The 23,459-nt window shown below is 40.4% G+C and overlaps 1 protein-coding gene across 6 annotated transcripts in view; it reads left to right on the top strand.

Annotated features, from left to right (window-relative positions):
• ADAMTS9 (ADAM metallopeptidase with thrombospondin type 1 motif 9) overlaps positions 1 to 23,459 on the top strand; it is a 181,863-nt gene that overhangs the window by 48,860 nt on the left and 109,544 nt on the right. For all 6 annotated transcript variants that reach the window (XR_014232106.1, XR_014232107.1, XM_082344613.1 and 3 more), the window contains 7 exons: positions 8,140 to 8,321; positions 8,412 to 8,548; positions 10,326 to 10,443; positions 10,693 to 10,788; positions 18,580 to 18,746; positions 18,839 to 18,968; positions 19,541 to 19,667. Coding sequence is in view for 4 of the 6 variants with exons in the window: in XM_082344613.1 (XP_082200739.1) it covers positions 8,140 to 8,321; positions 8,412 to 8,548; positions 10,326 to 10,443; positions 10,693 to 10,788; positions 18,580 to 18,746; positions 18,839 to 18,968; positions 19,541 to 19,667 (957 nt within the window). In the remaining 2 variants the exon portion in view is untranslated. The remainder of the gene's footprint in view (positions 1 to 8,139; positions 8,322 to 8,411; positions 8,549 to 10,325; positions 10,444 to 10,692; positions 10,789 to 18,579; positions 18,747 to 18,838; positions 18,969 to 19,540; positions 19,668 to 23,459) is intronic.

Below are 23,459 nucleotides of genomic sequence, written 5' to 3' on the forward strand. Positions count from 1 at the left end.
AAATGTATCCTTTCCAGTTAGCTACTGAAACACTGAAAAGGGCACACAGACCCCCAAGGCGGCATGAGTGAACCCCAGGGGACCTGGAACCCTAAGTCAGGATTTACTTTTGAATCAAAAGTAAAGTAAACTGCTTTTCAGGATAATTCTCAGAGTGTGACCATGACTGTCTCTACCAGTAGAACCTTGTTGAAACTTACAAGCTCAAATAAAGCCCACAGGCTTCTTTCCCAACATCTTATCATGATAGATATGTGTTTGGGGAGAGGCTATTTATAAGTGGATTTAAAAAGTTGCTATCTTCATTATAAGTAATGACATCAAATTTTGTGTGAATGTAAGATGCATAAAGTTGAAAGGGATAGAAAATAATACATGCTATTATTGCCATTGAACCTATGTAGCCCGAGAGGTCTTCCCAGATGAGTTTTTAGATGTGCAAACTCACAACTATTTTTAAGAACCAGCTGCGTTGGAATTTTGTAAAAGGGTTTGGCTCAGCAGTACTCATTTATTTTTAACAGCCTACATTAAGGATAGCAGACTGGATTGTAGAGAGAAGCAAGCAGGTAGAGGAGCAAAGTAGGCTTGTGCAGTAGACTAGGTTGTACTGTAGAGTACTACAGACCAAGGGTGGGGTGCTTCCAATTTTTTATAAGGAGAATATGAATTGTGTATACCAAAAAGGACATAGCTTTAGCCTGCTGTTACAAGCCCTGGTCTAAATAAATAATCTGTATAGTCCAAATCACAGATGGTGATCAGTTTATTTTAATTTATTTTTGTTCACAGTCCAACATTATTTCATATCCACATAATATTAATCTCTAAGGACAAGGAAAGAGCTATAAGACACAGGCTCTGGTCTGTAAAAGTAACACTGTAGCTATGGATATAAACTAATACATGTTAGATTTTTCCATAGCGTCTATACTTAGTATTAGTTTTTAAAATAATAATATAAATATAGTAGATGCTTTCAAAAAATTCAGATACAAAAGTATATCATATAAAAACTTCCTGCCATTATTATTCTTACCCCCAATACTCCCCCACAAGAAATAACCACTAAAAAATAATTTGTTGTATGTTATTTCAAACTTTTAAAAGAGATTATAGATGTAATATGTATTATATGAAATAAATATTACAGAATATAAAATAAGGGTCATCCTATATATATTGTTCCACAACTTGCTTGTTAAAAGCAGTTATATATCCTAGCTACTTGTACTGTCGAAGTTTTAAAATAAAACATTTTAAGCTAGCAGCAGATATGATGAATTCTTTTAAAACTTAAAAACTCTTGGGTGGCTACATTGAACCAAATTGTGATTATTAGAATAAGCTATTATTATCATGAGAGTGTGGATATTGCAAACAGTAGGTGCTTTTAACATTTTGACTCAAGAATATTCCATTCAAAAGAAGTGGGGGGTTGTTTTTGTTTTTTTTAATAGTCTTAGAATAATTCTACAAGTAGTGTGGAAAGTGGAAAGAGATAAATCACTCCATAATTGGAATGGAGCAGACAAAGAAAATCACCCAGTGTAAAGATCTCAGCAGGAAAAGATCTTGAGCTTCAAAGTGAAACAAAGATCCTCTCATTCAGAAGTTAGGAACCGATCATTAAAGACTTCAATTAGAGGTCCTTGTCCTGGCTGTTTGCTATGGGAGGTTTTAAAATAATACAATCCACCTAGTTGAGTGTCAGCACTGACATCATTTCATTAAAACTCCTCCAAGTTATTTGCACTTCGGGATGTCCCTGTGAACTAAGGAAGGAGTCTGCCTCTTAAAACCAAGGTTATGATGGCACTGGGGGAGTCAATTAGACAAGGGAAAGGGACACTGAAAAGGGAAAGTCAGGTCCAAATCAGTTTAAGAGCTTGTTCAGAGAAATTCGCAGAGCAAATGGTTCATTATGTAGAATGTGGAAGTGGTTGCTGTCCTGATTCTCAGGAAGTTTCAGGGAATGCAGCCCCTCCCAGCGCCCCCATTGCTGGCAAAATGCTTTTCTCAGTTTGCGGAGCCCTTAGAATATAATGAAGATCTCCATTTTCAGAATCCAAGGTATACCTTTATTGAGAACACTGGGTTGTTCTTATGTTTTCACTGTATTCATGTGATTCAAAAATGTATTTATTTAGCATCTGGATACTTTTAAGCTATATTTTTAGGTTTTTTTTTTTTCCTTGAAAGCACGCAAGCTAAAAAAGAGACGCAGCCTTGCCATGTGCATGGGATCATGCTACACTTGATGAGCAAGCTTTAGAAAGCATATTCTTTCTAATTTCATATCCCAAAAAAGTTGTTGGTCCCAACTGGTTCACCATCATGAGAATGGAGCCCTAATGTTTTATCTTTAAATGCTTTATTTTTTTAATCCCATTTTTTTTCCTAAAATTATTTTTTAATGGCTGTACCATTTATTTATTTTTTTTTAATATTTTAAATTTATTTATTTATTTATGGCTGTGTTGGGTCTTCGTTTCTGTGCGAGGGCTTTCTCTAGTTGTGGCAAGCGGGGGCCGCTCCTCATCGCGGTGCGCGGGCCTCTCACTATCGCGGCCTCTCTTGTTGCGGAGCACAGGCTCCAGATGCGCAGGCTCAGTAATTGTGGCTCACGGGCCCAGCTGCTCCGCGGCATGTGGGATCTTCCCAGACCAGGGCTCGAACCCATGTCCCCTACATTGGCAGGCAGATTCTCAACCACTGCGCCACCAGGGAAGCCCTTAATCCCATTTTTGACTGATGCCCTACATATAAGATAAGCATATGTTCTGGTTTGTAAGGATGGTCCCAGTTTACATCTATTGTCCTGGAGAAGTTATTGATAGCTCCCCTTTCAATTCTCAAAGTGTCCTGAATTAAACAATTATGTGGTCACCTGATCTGTAAGAAACATGTAATAGAATAAAATTTGAAATCAGAATGACCAAAAACATAACTTGGAGTACCAAAACAAAACAAAGCATTGGAAATAGAAGATGCATTACCAGGCCTTTGGCCCATATACTTGTTGTTTTGTGCTCTAAATTTGGCTCTGAGCTTCCTGGTGGCTGGAACAAAATGGTTTATAGAATTGTTATAGTCTATCAAACTAAAAAAATCACACGAGTTCTTTAGGAAGGGCAAAGTATTTCCTTCTTCTCGTGCTTCTCTTTTGCTTTTAAATTAGGAGATAGCTTAAATTAAAGAATAATAATAAACTCATAGATTTGAGAAAAGACAGGATTTGTGAACTAAATATTTCCCATTTAGGCTTTGAGCGTAGCAACTGCTTATGAAATCTTCCATAAAAGGGAATAAACATATGTCTGTTTCATCTAAGAAAACCAATCTCTCATTTGGCTGTAAAGAATGGCAGCAAAGTTTTTTTGAGCACTGAGTTGGATGAATTTACAGATGGTCCCCAACTTAATGATGGTTAGACTTAAGATTCCTTTACGGTGGTGCAAAAGCAATTCTCGTTCAGTAGAAAGAGTGCTTCAAATTTTGAATTTTGGTCTTTGGTCGGGCTAGTGATACGCGGTACGATGTGCTGTTGACGTTGGGCAGCGGTGGCCACTGCACCTCCCGGTCAGCCACGCGATCGTGAGGGTAAACAGCTAATACACTTAGAACCATTCTGTACCCAGGTACCCCTTCTGCTTTTTACTTTCAGTATAGTCTTCAATACATTATAAGAGACAGTCAATACTTTATTATAAAAAATAAGCTTTGTGTTAGATGATTTTGCCCAACTGTAGGCTAACCTGAGCGTTTTGAGCATATTAAAGGTAGGCTAGGCCAAGCTAGGATGTTCAGTAGGTTAAGTGCATTAAATGAATTTTCGACTTAAGATATTTTCAAATTACAGTGGGTTTAACAGGGCATAACCCCATCATAAGTCAAGAAGGATCTGTCTTTTGAAATATTGAGAATTGGTTGCTGTGGGAGAGCCATTAACTAATGAATGAATAGAGATATCCAGTCCCATAGACTGCCCCATTTGGCAGAATTATTAATGATCGCTAGTATGGTTCCCTGGCCCACCCCATCTAATCCTTGAATATTCTTTCAGCATTCTCCGTAATCGGTCATTAGACCCCTTCTTAAAACCCTCCAAATATAAAAAATACACTACCTTCTCAGGCCGCCTGTTGTATCATTAGAAATTTCTTCCTTGTGCTAACTGTAATTCATCGTAAGTAAACATAGATGTTGAGATTTCTGTTCAAACCCATTTTCAGAACAAAGTTTAGCTTTCCTTGAGAGTAGAATGCACCTGCCATGATCTTTGCAAAAATTCTGTCATAGCTTTGGCCATGCAGCATCGTGAATTTTCTTTGTATATATGATTCAGCTTGCCTGTGCTGAATATAGTTACTTTCATAGTAATTAATCAGCAATTTCCTTAAGTCCTTTCCATCCCTATTTGACAAGCATTATTTTAAAAGGATCTTAATAGTTGGAAAATGTGATTAATATTATTTTTAAAGCTACATTTCCTATAATTTTCAGTATTTGCCTATATGGGGAAAAAACTTCCATCCAGCTAAATTATTAAATTAAAACATGAATTTCTCCATGCTGAAACGTAAGTTCAGTTGTGTAAAGCCCTCCTCATTACACAGGACATGCAAATCAAGAAGAGATCCTGTTGTCTAGGATATTAAAAAAGCCATATATTTCTAAAGGACAAATTTATGCTTATTCATAAAATATCATTTGCCTTTACATAAAAAGCAAATAAAGTCATAGAATCAGTTTTGAAATGGAAAGAGACCTGTCTCAAGAGAGGCAGCGTGGGAGAGAGGCCAGACTGTGGGCTTTGGGTCAGGGAGACCTGCCTTGGTCTCTCAGCCAGTATGTCTCACTTAACTGCATGTGACCTTGCCAGGCTACTTAACATTTCTGAACCCAGTTCAAGCAAGGGTTCAGAAACAAGGACGCTACTACCTACCACACAGGATGGCTGTGCACAGTCAGTGACTGAAGTTGCAAAGTGACATGGTGCCCTGTACACTAGACTGCTCAGGGGTCAGCAAACTTTTTCCGTAAAGGGTCAGATAATAAATATTTTAGTTTTTGTGGACCATAGGATGGCTGTCCCTGCTATTCAACTTTGCTGATACAGTGAAAAACATGCGTAGATAGTATGTATAGAGTGGGTGTAACTGTGTTCCAATAGAACTTTTATTTATGAACAAGGAAATTTGAATTTCATATAATTCTTGTGTCTCAAAATATTCTTTTTATTTATTTCTAAATTTTTTTAGAGTGTAAAAACTATTCTTATCTCACTGGCCATGTAAAAACAGGTAGTAGGCTAGATTTGGCCCACAGGCTGTAGTTTACAGACCCTTGTAATAGCTAAACATTTACTGTATGGCTGGCCTTGTTCAAGTGCTTTGAATCTATTAACCCATTAATCCTCACTCAGCCCTTGAAGTAGATATTAGCATCATCTTTCTTTTACGGGTAGGGAAACTGAGGCTTAGCAACACTGAGCGATTTACCTACGATTGCACCATGGTTAAGAAGCAGGGCTGGGATTCAAATCCTGTTTCCAGAATCTGTATCTATAACCTTCGGCAATATTGCCTTTTACATGGAGTGTTTTCTGTGTGTTCTTTATTTTTTAAAATGTCATTTATAGAAATAAGTCACAAAATGCTCTTTGCCATTTGATAGTGGTCAAAGCAAGCAAAGGTGGATTCTGTTACCATGTGAATCAGGAAGCCACCTGCAAATGTTAACTCTTTGCTGCCCAAGGAACTGCTGCTCTTGATCAATTTCAAGAGTCAGAAAAGACTTCTTATATAAGAGAACCCAAAGAAAAAAAATCACTGAAAAAAATTTGTTTTCAAAGGGAAAGAAATATGAGTTACTTCCAGGCAACAGGTAAATGATCTGATGGATCCACTATAGTTTGTTGGGACATTTAAAAAGATTCCACAGAGATCGTTTCAATTTGAGAAAAAATTGAAGGGGTCTTCCTTGTAGAAGGGAAAACAGGTTTTACGGCGGTATGAGCCTGATCTATTATTCATGTGTCATCAGTGATATTTTATGCATGAGACTGGGGTGCTTTGGTACTGAGAGAAGAACTTGGTATCCAGAAAACCAAGGCTGTATCTCTAAATGGCACCAGAAAAGAAAAAGACAGGACTCTGGACCATAGTTCCTGGAGAATGAAGCAGGAAGAGCACAGTGGGAGAACCTGGGAAGCTTGAATTCCAGTCCTGTCTCTGTTCTTTTATTGGCTGTGTTACCTTGGGCAAAGTCCTTAACTTTTCTGAACCTTCCATCCCTTGGTACAAAAGTACCTCAGCTACCCTCCCCTTGGGCAAGATGTGAGTGAATATGGGCGAGTCAAGCACACAAGGCAGATATAAATCATACGGGCTTAATGGGGAAACGATCAGACATAGATACTGTTGGGTTTTGTGCCGTTTTGCATCCCTTGATGCAGTCTTCTTCATAATAACAATGAATACTTATGAGACTCCTTGCTGAGCTCCTCGTTTATAACAAGCCTTTCAGGTGCACAGTATCATCTCTGTTTACATGTGCAGAATGAAGCTCACAGAGACCAGGTAACTCACACAAAGTTGCCCAGCTTGTAACTGCAAAGCCCATGCTCTTACCTCCCTCCACAAATCTTTGGTGGACGGAACATGTTTATGACAGCATCATGGCCAGGCAGCCCTTCCTGAGACTCAGGCACTCTGCAGTACCACTGAGACCTGCCTCACGGTGCACACGTCATAGCTCAGATTTGGTACTCAAAACAAACAAACTGCTGAATCGGATGGGATTAGGTTGGGTTGTGCTGACATGTAACATCATAGTCACTAACACTTTTAGGCATTTGCTGTGTGCACTCATTTTAGAGAAGAGGAAAACTGAAGCTCTGGGAGGCTAGGAACTCTGTCTAAGGTCACACAGTGAGGGTAGGGCCAAGATAAGAAGCCAGATCCAACTCTAGAGCCTCACGGGCTCAGCTAGACTGCCCCTCATTCTGTATTTTATAGTCATGGATATGTTTCCCTTCCCCAAGCCCTGTTTTAACAAAACAAAGCAAAAAAACAAAACAAAACCAAAAATAAAACGAAAACACTTCTTATGGTCCAAATTACTCTGAAAGATTCATTCTAAAGAGAAAAGGTAGACATCTTTCAGTTTGAGAGGTGCCCTCAACTGTGGTACCTGTGGTATGCGAGTAGCTCTGGTATCCGAGCTGCTCCAGCCCTGGGCTGTGAGTGAGTCCAATTTCCTCTGATTCTGTGATCTTCCCGTTTCTGTGATGCACTTGGCAAGCTGTTGACTGCTGGGAGATGGGTTGTTTAATATACTCTCTGGGTCACATCTGGAAAATCCATGAACGGGGTTGCATGCTGAGATTAAATTTGCATTGTGATGCTTTGCAAGGCGTCCTCCATACTGTTGTCACACAACAGTTAATGAAACCAGTACACTCTCTCCTGGTTCTCCTGTTAAGTTAGTCAAAACATGAGCACACCTTATTCCATCTTATTTGTAAAACAAAGCAAAAACAATGGTCATGCAGGGAGAGAGAGGAAGAGAGAAGAGGGACAGAAATGAATGGAAATGGAATGGTGCAAGTTTTAGGATGGTTGCCCATGAAAATACCATGATACGGAAGGTAGACAGGAGCATTCCAAGTACTCATTTGTACCTTTGACCTTCTGTGTTTTTAAAACTGAAGGACTGTGGATGTTCAGGGGAAGGAGGACACAGAATGGCCTCATAGACGCCAGGTTTTATGTTTCAAACTTTAAGTTAGATGCTCTCCCATTTTATCCTCAAAACAGCCTTACCAGGTGGTGCCTTCCCATTCTACAAGTGGAAGGGCTGAGGCTCAAGGACTTTCAGTGACTGGCCCAAGATTATACACTTAATGATATTGAAGGCAGAGTGCAAACCCAGATTCCAGAGCCCTTGCCCTGGCCACTGTCACTGACCACTTCACATTTGCTTCCCTCAAAGACAGGAAGCCACATTGTAATACATGACATTATAATACATTAGAGAAATATATTATAATACAGTGTGTGTGTTCTTTACATTATCGGGTCATGGGGAGAAATACATTATAATACAGCATGTGTGTTCTTTGCCTTTTCTTAGGCCAAAAAATGGTGGGAAGTACTGTGTAGGGCGCAGGATGAAATTTAAGTCCTGCAACACGGAGCCATGTCCCAAGCAGAGGCGAGACTTCCGAGACGAACAATGTGCTCACTTTGATGGAAAGCATTTCAACATCAATGGTCTGCTTCCGAACGTGCGCTGGGTCCCGAAGTACAGTGGAAGTAAGTGCATCTGGGGACGTGCTCGTGGCTGGCAGGCTGGCACGGGGTCCAGGCACAAAAGTCACGTTGCATGGTGTTTTTCCTGTCTAGTTCTGATGAAGGACCGCTGCAAGCTGTTCTGCAGGGTGGCGGGGAACACGGCCTACTATCAGCTCCGTGACAGAGTGGTAGATGGAACTCCGTGTGGCCAGGACACCAACGACATCTGTGTCCAAGGCCTTTGCCGGGTGAGTCCCAGATGGCGATTTCTTCACTGTGTTGTCTTGCTGCCAAGCTGTGATGTGTGGCTTCCTTGATAGAATAGCAGCTGCTAGTATCTGTGCATTATCGCCAGGGCAGTGGTTCTCAAAGTGGGGCCCCCCGGACCAACATCAGCACCACCTAATTCTTTTTTTTTTCTTTATGTTTTATTTGATTTGATTTATTTTTTTATTGAAGTATAGTTGATTTACAATGTTGTGTTAGTTCCAGGTATACAGCAAAGTGATGCAGTTACATATGTGTGTGTGTGTGTGTTCTTTTTCAGATTATTTTCCCTTATAGGTTATTACAAAATATCAAGTATAGTTCCCTGTGCTATACAGTAGGTCCTTGCTGGTTATCTCTTTTCCATATAGCAGTGTGTATCTGTTAGTCCCAAACTCCTAATTTATCCCTCCCAGCACCACCTGATTCTGATGCATGCCAAAGTTTGAGAACCACTGCCCTAGATTTTTCTGACACTCTCTGTGGGAGTCTGAAAAAAAGCTCCCTGTGAAGATTTATTATAATTGACACACATACACACTTCTTTACGATAACCACAGTGCATAAGGTTAAACCCAAAAGCTTCCTGACAGTGAGTTTTGTAGATTGAATAGCTGTGCTCCAAAAAGATGTTATGAGGAAGAGCCGGCCTCACTCAGATTTCTGATTTGAAGCAGGATAACTTCTACCAAAGACATACAGGCAAATTATTCTTGGGAGGGAAATCGAGACCCTTCTGGCAGACGGGAAAGAATCAGAGCGCTGATTTCTTGAGGGCTTGGCGCCATTTCCCTGCTCTCACCAGTCAGAACTCATCCCTCGCAGCCAGGCTCTGAGGTGATGTCGCTGCGTGGAGTCCAGGGCACATTGGAGCTCCTCATTGATAGGATTTGATCGAAGAGCCCCTATGAGCTTCACCCGCCTCCTGACCCACAGCTACAGTGCGGACTTCCTTTTTAGTCCATGCGCTAGAGCAAAACACTGAGTTTCTCCTCAAAGACTAGTTCATTCAAAGGAACAAAATAGTTGAGGATGTGAACTCTGTCCTCCTGGTCTTCTGGTGATTTCCGGTGTCCTTTTCAGACCCCAGTCTACACTGCTGCATTGCATTAAGACGTGAAGAAATTAAAGAGGCCGCTTAGAGCCTGAGGCCTCAACCTGGCAGCCTGCAGTCATGCTTTGTCCTCCATTCATAGCCTGTATTTAAACATAGGGGATTTCACATAAAATCAAATTTTCCAGTCCCTTTTGAAAAATTGGGATACGTGAACACTGGGCTCCTATTTTTGCATGGCAGCAGTAACCTGCAGTGGACAGCGGCTGCTCCCTTAAGATGGGTTGTGAGCTCTTTAATGGGATACAGTCCTCAACCTCTCTTTTTTTTTTTTCATGCCTGAGCTATTTTTCTCATTTACTTCACTTACTTGTAGACTAGTGCTTCTCTAACTTTAATCTGTAGACGAAGCACTTAAGGGTCTTATTAGCATGCCGGAAAATCTACTCTGACTCAGTACATCTGGGTGGGGCCTGAGATTCTGCATCCTCAACATCACTGGGGATGCCCATGGCTGCTGGTCCAAGGACCACATTTTCCCACAGCAAGGCTAAAGACAATTTGAGTTCCCAACCCTTGAAAGTTTAAAGAGACTTAAAAGTTCTTGTCATTTTGAATGCACCTCATTCAAAGAAACACATTACTTATCATTTTATAATCTCTCTAATACTTACCATGTATTTCAACTGTTTTCTTTTTAAAAGCAAGCTGGATGCGATCATGTTTTAAACTCAAAAGCCCGGAGAGATAAATGTGGGGTTTGTGGTGGCGATAATTCTTCGTGCAAAACAGTGGCAGGAACATTTAATACAGTACATTATGGTAAGAATTTGTTCCTAAGAACCATGAGAAGGAAAATAGTCAAAGTGTAAACATTGTTAACCACGTGTAATATGTAAAAGTATTCATGTCAAGTGTAAAATCAGTCTTGATAAGGTACATTACCCATCTGGCTATAAGGCATCTCATAGTGAGAATTATATTGTACTCCTTTGTTGCCACCTTTTACACCATGCTTAGAGGAAATGAACCAATCTGTGGAACGCTCAATTTCTGCTCAATTCTTTTCAGGTTACAATATTGTGGTCCGAATTCCAGCTGGTGCTACCAACATCGATGTGCGGCAGCACAGTTTCTCAGGGAAATCAGAGGATGACAACTACTTAGGTGAGATGGGTGCCCCCTGCCGTTTGTGGGAATTCTGGTTCTCTGGAGCCGTTGGCAGAGGCTACTGCCTTTCCCCTATAGCAGGTGGACAGCTTTCATATGTCATGTATTTTCATAAAAGAAAGAAGTTGATCTTGAAACTTATTACCCTTGCACATTACACCCTCAGCCTATTGATATAAGAGTTGTGTAATTATAGTAGTCAATATCAAGGAATTGACTCTGGATCTTAGAAAATAGGCCCCAAATCGAATTTTTTTTTCTTTTTTTTTTTTTTAACATCTTTATTGGAGTATAATTGCTTTACAATGGTGTGTTAGTTTCTGCTGTATAACAGAGTGAATCAGCTATACATATACATATATCCCCATATATCCCCAAATCAAGTTTTGAAAGTATTTGCCTTGTAAGTTTAGCATAAAATCATTGCTCTTTTTGAGTCTTTAAAAAAAAAAAAAAATCTGTCCTTTGGGTAACTGACATGCCAGTGTTTTAGTAGAGGTGTTAGTTGACTTAACCAATAGCAGACCACAGGTGGACTTATTCAACATTTCATTATTCTCGGTCATTCCAAAAGGTTCTATATTGGCAATATGTTTTTTATGTCGTTGCTAACATGGCCCATCTTGTTACTTCATGCTTTCTTCATCTTTCTCTCACCATGACCAGGCGCATGATTAATTCATATCTATTCCTGTTTTCAAACCACAGCTCACCAACAACCCTGTGTTCATTTTCAGCTGTTTGCTCAGCCCAGTCCCACTTCAGATTATCATTCTGTAAACTTCCATAAGTGATTAGGAAATTCAGCCAATTATTTTTCATTAAAAAAAAGGACACGGGGACTGGGGTAATGACAGAAAGGGATTCAGCTAGTCACCTTGCACAACCAGACTCTTCTTAGCTCTGAAAAGCAGCACGACTTGCGCTCAGATCTGGAAGAAATCAGGGCAGTCTTGCTGGGCAGTCAGTGTTTAAAAGAAATGAATGGACTTTCTCATCATGTCCAGGCAGGGACTCCATGCATCTGAATACAGCCTCTGCAGAGGCTTAGTCCAAACATCTGGGCATATTGAGTTAGAAATGAGAATTTGTTGGATTGAATTAGAACCCGTATCTATATCTCGGAATGTCTGCATGAAATCATTTATAGATAAGCAATGATCCTTTAGCCAAGCGTGCTAATTAAATACAACATTTACACATGCCTCTGTTGTAGCATTTTCTGCAATGTCTCATCATCCATTCAGCCAGCCACTTATTTAATATGTGCCAGGCCCTGTTCTAGGCACAATGAACAGAACAGAACAAAAACAGTAAAAAATAAATAAAAATTTCTGTCTTCTTAGAACTTCTTAGTGGAAGGAGATAGACAATAAACAGGTAATAGAAGGTAATAAGTAAAATTAGAAAACAGAGCAGCATAAAGGAAATTGGGATACTGAGGGTGGGCGGGAACAGTGGAGTTGAAATGCTTGAATTGTAGCGAGAGACAGTGGCTATCTAGGGGAAGAGCATTCCAGGCAGAGGGAACAACCAATGTGAAATCCTTAAAAGAGGAATATGTCTAGTTTGTTCCAAGGATAGAGGGAGGCCAGTGTGGCTGGAGCTTTGTAAGCACAGAGGAGAGTCCCAGATGAGATTAAACAGGTATCAGGACTAGATCATGTAGGACTATATAATCATTGAAAGGACTTGAACTTTGAAAGATGAGGGTAGCTACTAGAGGTTTTGAACCAAGGAAAAACATGATATAATCATATTTATATTTTTAAAAGAGTACCCTGGTTGTTATGTTGAGAATAGATGGGGTCGGTGGGTAGGGTACAGGGTAGAAACAGAAAGATGGGTTAGAAAGTTACTGCAGTAGTCAAAGAGAGATGTGCTGGCGGCTTGTCCCCAAGTGGGAGCAGTGGAATTGGCAGTACACAGTCAAATTCTGGATATCTTTTGAGGGTAGAGCCATCATGATTAGTGGATGGGTTGAATATGGTGTATGAGAGAAAGAGAAGGGTCAAGGATGACTCCATGGTTTTGACCTGAGCAGCCAAAAGGATGCAGTCACCATCAACTCATTTGAGACTTGTTCCTTATTTATCCATGTGACCACTAGTGTTTTAGGGTCGGAAGCTGTGTCTTTATATTTTTAGCTCCCGATATGAAGCCTTCACATGATATGAACTAAGTACATGATGGCTGAATTATTGAATAATTATTGAATAATAACTATTGCTCATGCTGTCTGCACTTACTGAGTATCTGCCATGTGCTTAATGGGGGGATGGAATTATGATGGAAATATACAGAATCATTCCTTCTTTAAAGACTGTAAAATCTTACTTGGAATCAGTTCTCAGTGGTTGCATCAGCTTTTCCTCACCCTAAATATCCAAATGAGTGATACCTTTTAAAACAGTTAACAAAGTTCTTGAGGACCCTATCCAAATTATTTTTGGGGGATCCCACATTTCTCCTTCAACCACTGTGCACAATGGGTCAAGCATTTTCCTTCGTGGACTGGATTATAAATTAGAGCCCGTGACTGCTGTGGCCTTACTACTTCCTAATTAAATCCAGCAGCATTGCATGCAGCCTCCTTTATTGGTTAATTTCCTGACAGCCAAACACCATGTTGAGCTGCTCCTTTCTTCTCATCGAAAAGGAGAAGGATTCTCCACTGTTCTTCTCCTTCTTGGAAAAATAATCTCCTTCCAAGCAGTGGCCTCAGTTCAATTCAACTTCATCAACCAGGTCAGGTGCCTGAACTGGGGAGGGCCTTCTGATATCTTTTTAATTCTCACTAGAGGTTTCTTATTCTCCTTGTAAAGAATGAAAGCAAAATTAAAGAAGATTTGTCATCTGGGGCAGACAGTCTGAGGTAGTCATGGCTCTTTAATGGAATATTATGGGAAAATTACCTGTTGGCCAAAGAACATCTCTCTGGAAGCAAATGAAAAGTCCAGGCAAAGATGGCGAGTCACACTTCACCGAGCGTGAAGGTCAAGACCTCAGAGCCTTTGAACCTTACAGTGGTTTCTTAACAAGTTAGGAGGAATATGATGGTGTCATCAAATCTGCTGTGTGTAAACATTTGTTTACTCTTGGCTTGAAGGAAGGCACAGCAAATGCTCTAAGAAGATTTTAAAGCCCCCAGTTGAGTCCTGCTGGAGGCCAGTCCCAGCTGTTCGGTTGCTAAGCGATCATCATCTGTATACCTCACATTTTTTTTTTCAAAGTCAGTCAAGCCATACTCTTTTCGCATGTGTTGGTGAAGGAGCAGTTTCCAGGAGAGAGGGCCTTTGTAGCAACCAGCTCTGATGGGTGAAATGGGGGGGAAACCAACCCAGGAAATTAGCTCCCTAATCGCATTAGTGGGAGGTTGGGCAGTAGACTGTTGTTTTCAGGAAACTATTTGTTTCACAAGGTACCGAAGCAGAAAGTCTCCATGTCAAAGGTCATCCTTTCAGCATAGACCCCTCCCTCCTGTTGGGTTAAAGCCAAGTTGCACCCAGTGCCACCATGTTCGTGTTTCTTTAGGAGAAAAAGGAGCCATTTCCATGGTGCTTATTTGTCTCCAGGACACTTAGCCCTTGATTAATGGTGGCAGTGGGAAGACAGGAATCGATTCAGTTCAAGATAAAGCAGGAACTCCATTTCACCTGATGACTCCTATCTCCTTTACTACTCACCATCTAATGGGATAAGGAGCATGCAGTGAAGGGTGAAATGCCCCCAGGTCAGCATAAGCATGAGAGGAAGCCTGGAGACATTGGAAAGGAGCCCCAGAATTAACATAGGATAGATGATTGCTCTTTGAATACAGCCAGAACTGGATTATCGCTTAATTTACAGAACTGGCCTTGTGACATCTCATTTCCCCCCTTTTAGTGAAACATCAGCTGAGTAGCTAGCATGCGCCTTCACTTGAAAGAACTGGGTGATTTTTCTGGCAGCACATCCTGCCACCGCCATGTAAGTGACCCACGTTAGGAGGCAGCCTCAGGAGGCCTGAGGTGCCACAGAAACAACCTCGTCTCCAACCAGTGACCCACTGAAACTCCTATATCTTGCATGGCTGGTGGGTCTCACGCTGCAGGAGCTGCAGGGGAGATGAGGTTGTCAGAGGTTTACACTGACGGGGAAACAGTTATTTGTCTGGAAGCTCTCTGTTCTCCTTGTCATGAATGTCAGCTTCCATCAATCACTTGTTCTTTCGACATCGTTGACTGAGCACCTACTATGGGCTGGGATCTTTCTTAGGCTTAGAAAAGTGCATTTTTAAATGTTGGCTTTACTTAAAGAGGCTCATGCGGTCTAGCAGAACAAATAACTTAAATTTTTAAAAATCTGTACCTAAATATATTTGCTTCCAATTTGTACATAAGATAAAGAACGCCTGAATTCATTCACTCATTTCATGGATATTTGTTGACCTTCTTCTTAGAAAACTTTAGTGGTTAACAGGCTCTGGAGACACACTTCCATGATTAGAAGTCACCTGGCCTCAGAAAATATTTTAATAATGTTTAAGTCATGCTTTTCTTATCCATGAATTAAGCAAATTCTTAATTAAGAATTAAGCAATTAAGAGAGGTTGAATAACTTACCCAAGGTCACATGAACAGAAAATGGGAAAAGAGTTAAAATCCTTTAAAGTCTGACCTCAGACCCTGTACCCTTAACCACTTCACTTTACTACCTCCATATAGAAGAATGTGTAGCTGACCTGGGTATGAACATGCCTGGGAGTTGAGGTTTATTGGTGGGAGTGAATGGTGAGGTTGGAAGAATAGGTCAAGACAAGATCTGTAAAGATACAGGAAGGTGACGGTAAGGAGTTTTGGTAGTAGAGGGACAATCAAAGGATTTTGGGTCAAGAAGAAGAAGCCAAGATCTTGGATTGCCTGTTTTAAAAGATTATCTTTTTAGAAGCTTTTTTTGCTGTGTCACCACTTTTCTTCCCAACCATTTCAAATGAAGGCATCTTACTTTTACCTCAGGGCCAAGATGGGGCTTATAAGGGTAGGAATTCTGGTAGATGAAGCGCAGGTTTAGGGATCAAATTTGATGCAATTAATTCCTGATCCTGCAAAGAGTAGTCCTTGCATCAGTATAGTGCCCAGCTGGGTGAACTCTGTGCGGTTCCCATGTCCTCGAAAACAAGGGCACTGCTGCTACTGAGCCACAGGGAATATTCAGAGCTTCATTGCAGCCTTCATTAATTTCCACATAAGGGTACGATATCTACTTCCCCTAAATCCTCTCAACCTCTTCTATGTATGCATTGCTTCTGGTCTACTTCTGGTGAAAGACAGTGCATCACCTGCATCAGTGAAGGACAGGTTAGGATCTGGAAGACACCTAAGATAACTTGGCTCTTCCCCATCCCACAACCAAGACAGATGTCATTAATGATGATGAGACATGATGCTGTCAGGGAATCCTGTTCTGCGTAGTTTCTTGAACGGCTAGTGCCAAATGATTGACATTTGTGTCTGGGAGGACACCTGTTTGCCAACCCTGGGTTAAATTTCCACATTCCTTTTATTCACCTAAATACATGGCCTGTGCATTTCAAGGGATCCCTCCCTGCCAAGATTTGCTAATCGTGCACAACTTACAAAAGGTAACTGGCCTCTTTCTAGTATTTTGTTCAGGACTCAAATGTTTAATAGCTCTGCTTTCTTGAGTACCTGCTACATGTCAAGCTCAAAACATGGAAGAGTTCATTATTCAAAGAGCAGTAGTACTGAAAAAAAAAAAAAAAAGATACTTAAAATAAAACCAAACTGTTATAGTAAATACTAGGGGGAGGATATGATTGGGATATGATTCGATTTGATCATGATATGATTGGGATTTTTATCTTGAGAAATTAATCAAAGAGTATGAAAATAAATTTTATTTTTTCTTATATTCAACAAAATTGTATTTTGATTTTAATCATGCCCATGTTTTTAGAATGGAGAATAAGCAATTAATAAATATTTTTCCCCAAGTTTTCCAGTCAAGTCATGTGATAGAGTGGTACATTCTTTGCTTAAAGTTTGAATTTGACAGTAAAATCTGAAAATGAGTCATTTTTTAAAAAGCTTCCCGAGGTTTTTATCCACTTTCCCAATAGTCTCTCTTGACACTTGGATAAGTAAATTATTCCTTCTGAAGCAGCTGTCATCTCATCTTCTTTGTCCATTTTTATTTCCTTTTCTTAAATGTCTAACTGGTCTAACTCTGTCATGTTCTCAGTTGGCCAGTGTTTTGGCACTTGACTCAAGCTGTTCTCCAACATTACTTGTTCAGCTTCACTGATTGTTTCATCTTTTGCAAGATTCACAGTAGATTCATTCATTCTTCCCCCAAAAAACTATTTTTGAGCATCTACCATGTGTTCTTTCAGAAGCTGAGACATAGCTGTGAATAAAACAGTCCAAAAATCCTTGCTTACATTCCTGTTTGGGGAGAGAGAGCATAAACAAAGAGATATGGAGAAAAATTAAGGTGGGAAATGGGATAGGAAGTATGAAATCTGTGCTGCCAATGGGAGGAGCTTGCAGTTTTAAAAACAGTGATCCAGGTAGGTTTTACCATGTAAAAAATTATCTCAAAATCTAGTGGCTTACAACAACAAGTATATACAATATCCCAGTTTCTGTGTGTCAGGAATCTGGGAGCAGCATAGCTGGGTGTTTCAGGCTTGAGGTCTCTCCTAAAGTGGCTGTGAAGACTTCAGTTAGGGCTCTGATCCTATCCGAAAGCTTGACTGGGGCTAGCAGATCCACTAACCAGATGCCTCACGTAGATGCTCTTGGCAGTAGGCTTCACTGCTTTTTGTAAGACGCCTCTCAATGAGGCTGCTTGAGTATCCTCACAACATGGCAGCTGACTTCTCTCCCAAAGCCAGAGATTCAAGGAAGAGCAAGGTGGAGCCCTAATGCCTTTGACCTGGCCTCAGAAGTCACAGTATCCTAGTGATTACACCGTCAGTGCTACTCAGTGTGGGAGGGAACAACACAAGGTGTGACTATCAAAAGGCAAGGATCGTTGGGGCCATATTGGAGGCTGGCTACCTCAGTGGGCCTCACCAAGGAAGTGATATTTGAGCATCGTATTGGCTATGGATTTCTACATTTCATCATCTGTCTAAACAGAGAAAACTCACAAAGATTCAGTAGGTTCAACTAATTCTCATATGAAGTAGAAAGGGTTATTTGTGTGGGAACGAATTTTGTAAGTGTTCATTTTATTAATATGTATTTTTAAATCATAAAACATTTTTTCTTTTTTTAAATTGGGGTAATGTTGGTTTATAACATTATATAAGTTTCACATGTACAGCATTATATTTCTGTTTCTGTATATACTACAGCTTGCTCACCACGAAAAATTTAGTCTCCATCCATCACCATCCAGTTGATCTCCTTTACCTTTTTTGCCCCCCGCCCCGCCCCTTCTCCTCTGGTAACCACAGCTCATTGCTTCCATCTGTAATCCTGTGTTTGCGGGGCTTGTATCACAAACCCCAGGCTAATTAGCACACTTGTATTATATTTCTAATTTGCAAGGACACCATGAAGGGGAGGTGTTTTATCTCCACTTAAGAGATAAAGAGATCAAGACCAAGAGGAGGAAAGTGATGTCCCAAGGCCACATAGTTGGCAAGTGGCAAAGTTCGGATTTGAGCCTGTGCGTGTCTGGCTGAAAAGTCTACATTCTTCACACTCAGGCTCTCTGCCTGTCAAAGTATTATTTCAAATGGCAGCAAATCAATGAATTCTCTTTTCTCATCTTTAGCTTTATCAAGCAGTAAAGGTGAATTCTTGCTAAATGGAGACTTTGTTGTCACAATGTCCAAAAGGGAAATCCGGGTTGGGAATGCCGTGATAGAGTACAGCGGGTCCGACAATGTAGTGGAAAGAATCAACTCCACAGATCGCATTGAACAAGAACTTTTGCTTCAGGTAAAAACTTGGCAATGAGCCCATGCCCATTTTCTAACTCCAAGAATCACCAGGCCCATACACATCCTCTCCATTTTGTCTGCACATCCCAGGTGTTGTCCGTGGGAAAGTTATACAACCCTGATGTGCGCTATTCTTTCAATATTCCAATTGAAGACAAACCCCAGCAGTTTTACTGGAACAGTCATGGACCCTGGCAAGCATGCAGCAAACCCTGCCAAGGTATGTACTTTTAGGTTGAGTTTGGGGGATTCAAGGTGTTTTTTATTTTTTTGGAAGCAGCCAAATACATGCCATCTATAAACCTTTCGATCTGCATGCATTTTCTAATCTTTCTCTGCATCTATCTGGTCACTTTGGGCTGACAAGTTGAGCTGTTTAAGGGATTCAGGATATGCTAGGTTTCCTCATTATGTGTGAAGCCAAGCAAAATCAGCTCTGCCAAACTGATTTTCCAGAGACATAGATTTAGTAGTCGTATTATGTGATTTATCTTGTTTCCTTTTGTCTACAGTATGAGTTGTCAAACTACAGCCCGTGGGCCGAATCCAGCCCACTTCCTGCATTTATAAATAAAGTTTTATTGAAACATGGCCACACCAATTTTTTACATTTGTAAGCGGCTGCTTTTGCCCTATAACTAGAGTTCAGTAGTTGCGACAGAGGTCATGTGGCCCACAAAACCAAATATATTGACTGTCTAACCCTTTACAGAAAATGTTTGCCAGTTCCTGGTCTAAATAATTTATGGAATAGGCTACTTTGTCTGAATAATTTTTTTCCTCCTTGCTTAGGGGAGCGGAAAAGAAAACCTGTTTGTACCAGGGAATCTGATCAGCTTACAGTTTCTGATCAAAGATGTGATCGGCTGCCCCAGCCAGCACCCATTACTGAACCCTGCGGCACAGACTGCGACCTGAGGTGAGGCCAGTGTTTCCTTATGGTCTTTAGTACTGAGTTGTGGGGGTTTTGTAGGAGGTCTCTGCATGTGAGAAGCAGGTGTGGTTGTTAGTCTTTAGACCCCCTTCCTTGCGTTTCAGTGAAATAAGCTTTAGCCAATTTTCCATCACTCTGAAACTGATTATCTAAGACATAGACCTGCAGATTTCTCCTTCTTCTCCTGAGAATTAGAAACAACTACTAGAGTATAGCACTTGCCAAAAAAAGTTCTCATTTGACCCTCACAACTCGCTGCATAGGTATTATGATGAGGGAGTTACGTCAAACGCAAAAGTTTGTTTTGAAAGGCAACAGAAAAGAGGTAACCTCATCCATCAAGGTGCCTGTAATGCTCTGTATCCACCCAGAGTGTTTATCACCCAGTATGAGAACATTTACGTACATGAAAGTTGCAATGCACTAATGTAGAGTTATGGAGGGAACTAGAAGAAAATTTATATAGAGATATCTAGATATGCAAACAGTTCTATATTTAAGAAAAGTATGAAATCTGAGGCAAGAAATGGTGAGTGAGTAGAGAATTAAAAGCTTTTCCATTTCTCTTTCTTGGTGAAAAGGAATAACTCTGAGGAGTTTTCTGCTCCATGTCTGTTGCCTACCCTACTTGGATTCCCTTAGATTTCACTTCCCCACTGACTGAATCCAACTGGGGCTGGTAGAGTCTCAAAGGATCAATGCAGATATTGTGGAACACCTGTCTGCAGCACTGAGCATGCTCTTATAATCCCAAGAAAGGCGGGTTTGTACAAAGAACTGCAAGTAATAGAACATGACCATAAAGAAAATGATTTTTGAAGAACCCTGTTTAAAGTTTATGCAAGGAGCACCAAGTTGAGGTGGAGATCATGTTTGAACTGTTTCTTCGAGAAACTAATATTTTTCACTTCAGTAAGATTCTAAAATAAGCCGCCATTTAGTTGGTGATGATGCTGGAGAATTGGATGTTCTCCAGAGTTTCTCCTGCATTGGAAGCTTTCTGACGGAGAGCAAAAATTAAGCAAATTGTACAAAGCAAATGCATTGAAAGGTAGCCTTGGATCCATGATACTTTTATCTAGAATTATGAAGAAGATCTCAACTGGATTTCTTTTCACTTTGTATTAATGGTTTACGTGGAGTTACATGATACTCAGAACTTGGTTAGAGAATAAAATACCAAGGGTAATAATAATAATAATAGCAGCAGCTACTTTTTGTGAGTACCTGTCATGTGTGTTAAATGCTACACATTCCTTGTCTCACTTAATCCTCCTAGTAGCCCTATGAAATGGATCCTACTTGCCCCCATTTCACAGATAAGGAGGCTGAGCCTCTGTGAGGTTAAATGTCCTGCCTGGAGTCACTTAGCTAATAAGTGTTGAGCTTGTATTTGCACTTTCTGATTCTGATTTTTATTAAAACTCATTTCACAATAACTAGGTAAATAAAGTCAGATCTTAAAGTCTTTGCATTTCATATAGTAGGTGTATCAAAAGTACTATTCTAAATTCCCCATTTGGAGAAAGCCACCTGTTTTTTTTTTATACTTAACGTAAAAAAAGAAAAAAAAAAAAAAAAAACACCTTAAACTCTGCTGATACCAAAGGAGGACAGTAGCTCAGGGAACAGGCTTGGGTGATGATAGCACCTCTGGCTGATTAAAGAAAAGAAAGTGAAGGAATTTTAGCCATGCCTTTTGGTAGACGTGTCTATGGTAGAAGTGACAGACCTTGTGGGGGAGAATTTAGAAATGAAAAGAAAAAAAGGGGAAGTTTAGGATTAGTTTTCAAAGCCTCATAACTAGATGGGTGCATGCTCATGTCTGAAATTAAGTAGAAGATCTTATTGTTTGATTGATTGATTGCACTGCACAGCTTGTAGGATCTTAGTTCCCCAACCAGGGATTGAACCCTGGCCCTCAGCAGTGCAAGCACAGAGTCCTAACCCCTGGACCCCCAGGGAAGTCCCTAGAAGATTGTGTTTATATGTCAGCATTCAAGTTCATATTTTACTGGCATTTACAGATTGTTGGAAGAATAAAGTTGTTTACTGAAAAACAGGCAAATGCAGAAACTGAGCCCAAAGAACGCATTACTGCCTGTCTTCTCTCTGTCAGCTTGACAGTGGCTGTTTTTATGATTTATACTAATAATTGCCAAGTATCTTTGTGCAAAACTGAAAGACTGGAGAGAAGATTAGTACTGGTTGCTCAAACTCTACAACAGTTTTTCCCAAAACATTTTTATGGAATGCTAGTTCAGCAGGCTGATCCACGGCAAACCAGTATGTGTGAGAAGTATTACTGACTGTCTTCTCCACTATGTGAAGATTTGTAGTTCAGGTTAACATTCTGAAGGCCCTGAGAAGTTCTGCAATAGAGGAACTTGCTTAAATCAGTAGTTCCCCAAATTATTTAATGCCGCAATGCCCCACACACCCACGGAGACATACATTTTTTTCTGTTTCCACTTATTAACAAACACTTCGCTTTTCTGCAATATAGTAACACATTACAATTGTCACCTGACATGAATGAATGAATTCAGAACACTGAAGGTGAGATGACTTTCCAGTGTGATAATAAATGAAATAAGTGATAGCATTTTGAGAACTTTCCTAAAGCAGTGCTGTGACCTTTCCACAGACTCTGCCACGTTCTCTGCCTGGGTTCTGGGGATTGTATGAATATCAGGGAAACTCTGGTACGCTTTTCCAGCCCAAGCTGCTGGTGTGCTTTCTTGTAGGGGGCAGGATTCCTGGCTCCCTTATCCAGGATGGAAAATAACCCTTCCACGAGGAAATGATGATGAAGGCAAAGAGAAGGTAGCTGAGAATCAAAGGGTAGATGAAAGTTCCAGATGCCTCTGTTGAATTGGTCCACACTTTTTGCCTCACTTCCTTAGGGAAGTGAGAGTTTGCCCAGATTAAACTTTGACAGGATGAGATAAAGCACTGTTTTACAATCCCCATGTAACATGTTCCGGTTAGAAATAAATCCTCCAAATACTATGTCACTCTCATGGAAAATCTCAGTAGCCCACTTTACATGCCAAATGTAGGAGTGGGTCAACTCTGACCTACTTTTGAGCATTTGTGAGAAATTCCAAGATAAGCATGTGTCCAGTGCTCCGCTTGTCTTCCTGAGGGTAGAAGGGAGAGTTCATAGGGCATTGGTATTTGGCAAACCACGGAGTTTATGAGCGGGAGAGAATTAACGATCAAGAGCAAATTCAAATGAAGATTATAAAGAAATCATCCTTTTGGGATTGCTAAGTTTGATCAACGAAACGCGTTTCAAGCTCATTTTTTAGACTGTTCTATTCATTTTAAGTTTTTTTTTTTTTCTTTTTTAAGCTCTGGCTCCGTTGCTGGAGCATTAAAAGAACCACTTGAATTATCAGTACATACTGAACACCTACTGTGCGCCGTAGAAGTCTTATAGGTACTAGGGATATAAAGTTGACAAAAATTTGTAGATTCAAATCTACTTTTAAAAGTGAATAATCGTGGGACCGGAAGGGATGAACAGGTGGAGCACAGAGGATTTTTACGTCTGTGTGATACTGTAATGGTGGATATATATTCACTAAGCATATGTCTAAACCCAGAGAATATATAACATCAAGAGTGAACCCTAATGTAAACTATAGACTGTAGTTGGTAATGGTGTGGCAACATAGGTTCATCAGTTGTAACAGATGTCCCACTCTGGTGGGGAGTGCTGATGATGGGGAGGCTCTGTGTATGTGGGGGCAGGGGTATGTGGGAAATCCC

The sequence above is a fragment of the Balaenoptera borealis genome (genome assembly GCF_965194805.1).
Source record: "Balaenoptera borealis genome assembly, chromosome: 12".
Taxonomy (NCBI): domain Eukaryota; kingdom Metazoa; phylum Chordata; class Mammalia; order Artiodactyla; family Balaenopteridae; genus Balaenoptera; species Balaenoptera borealis.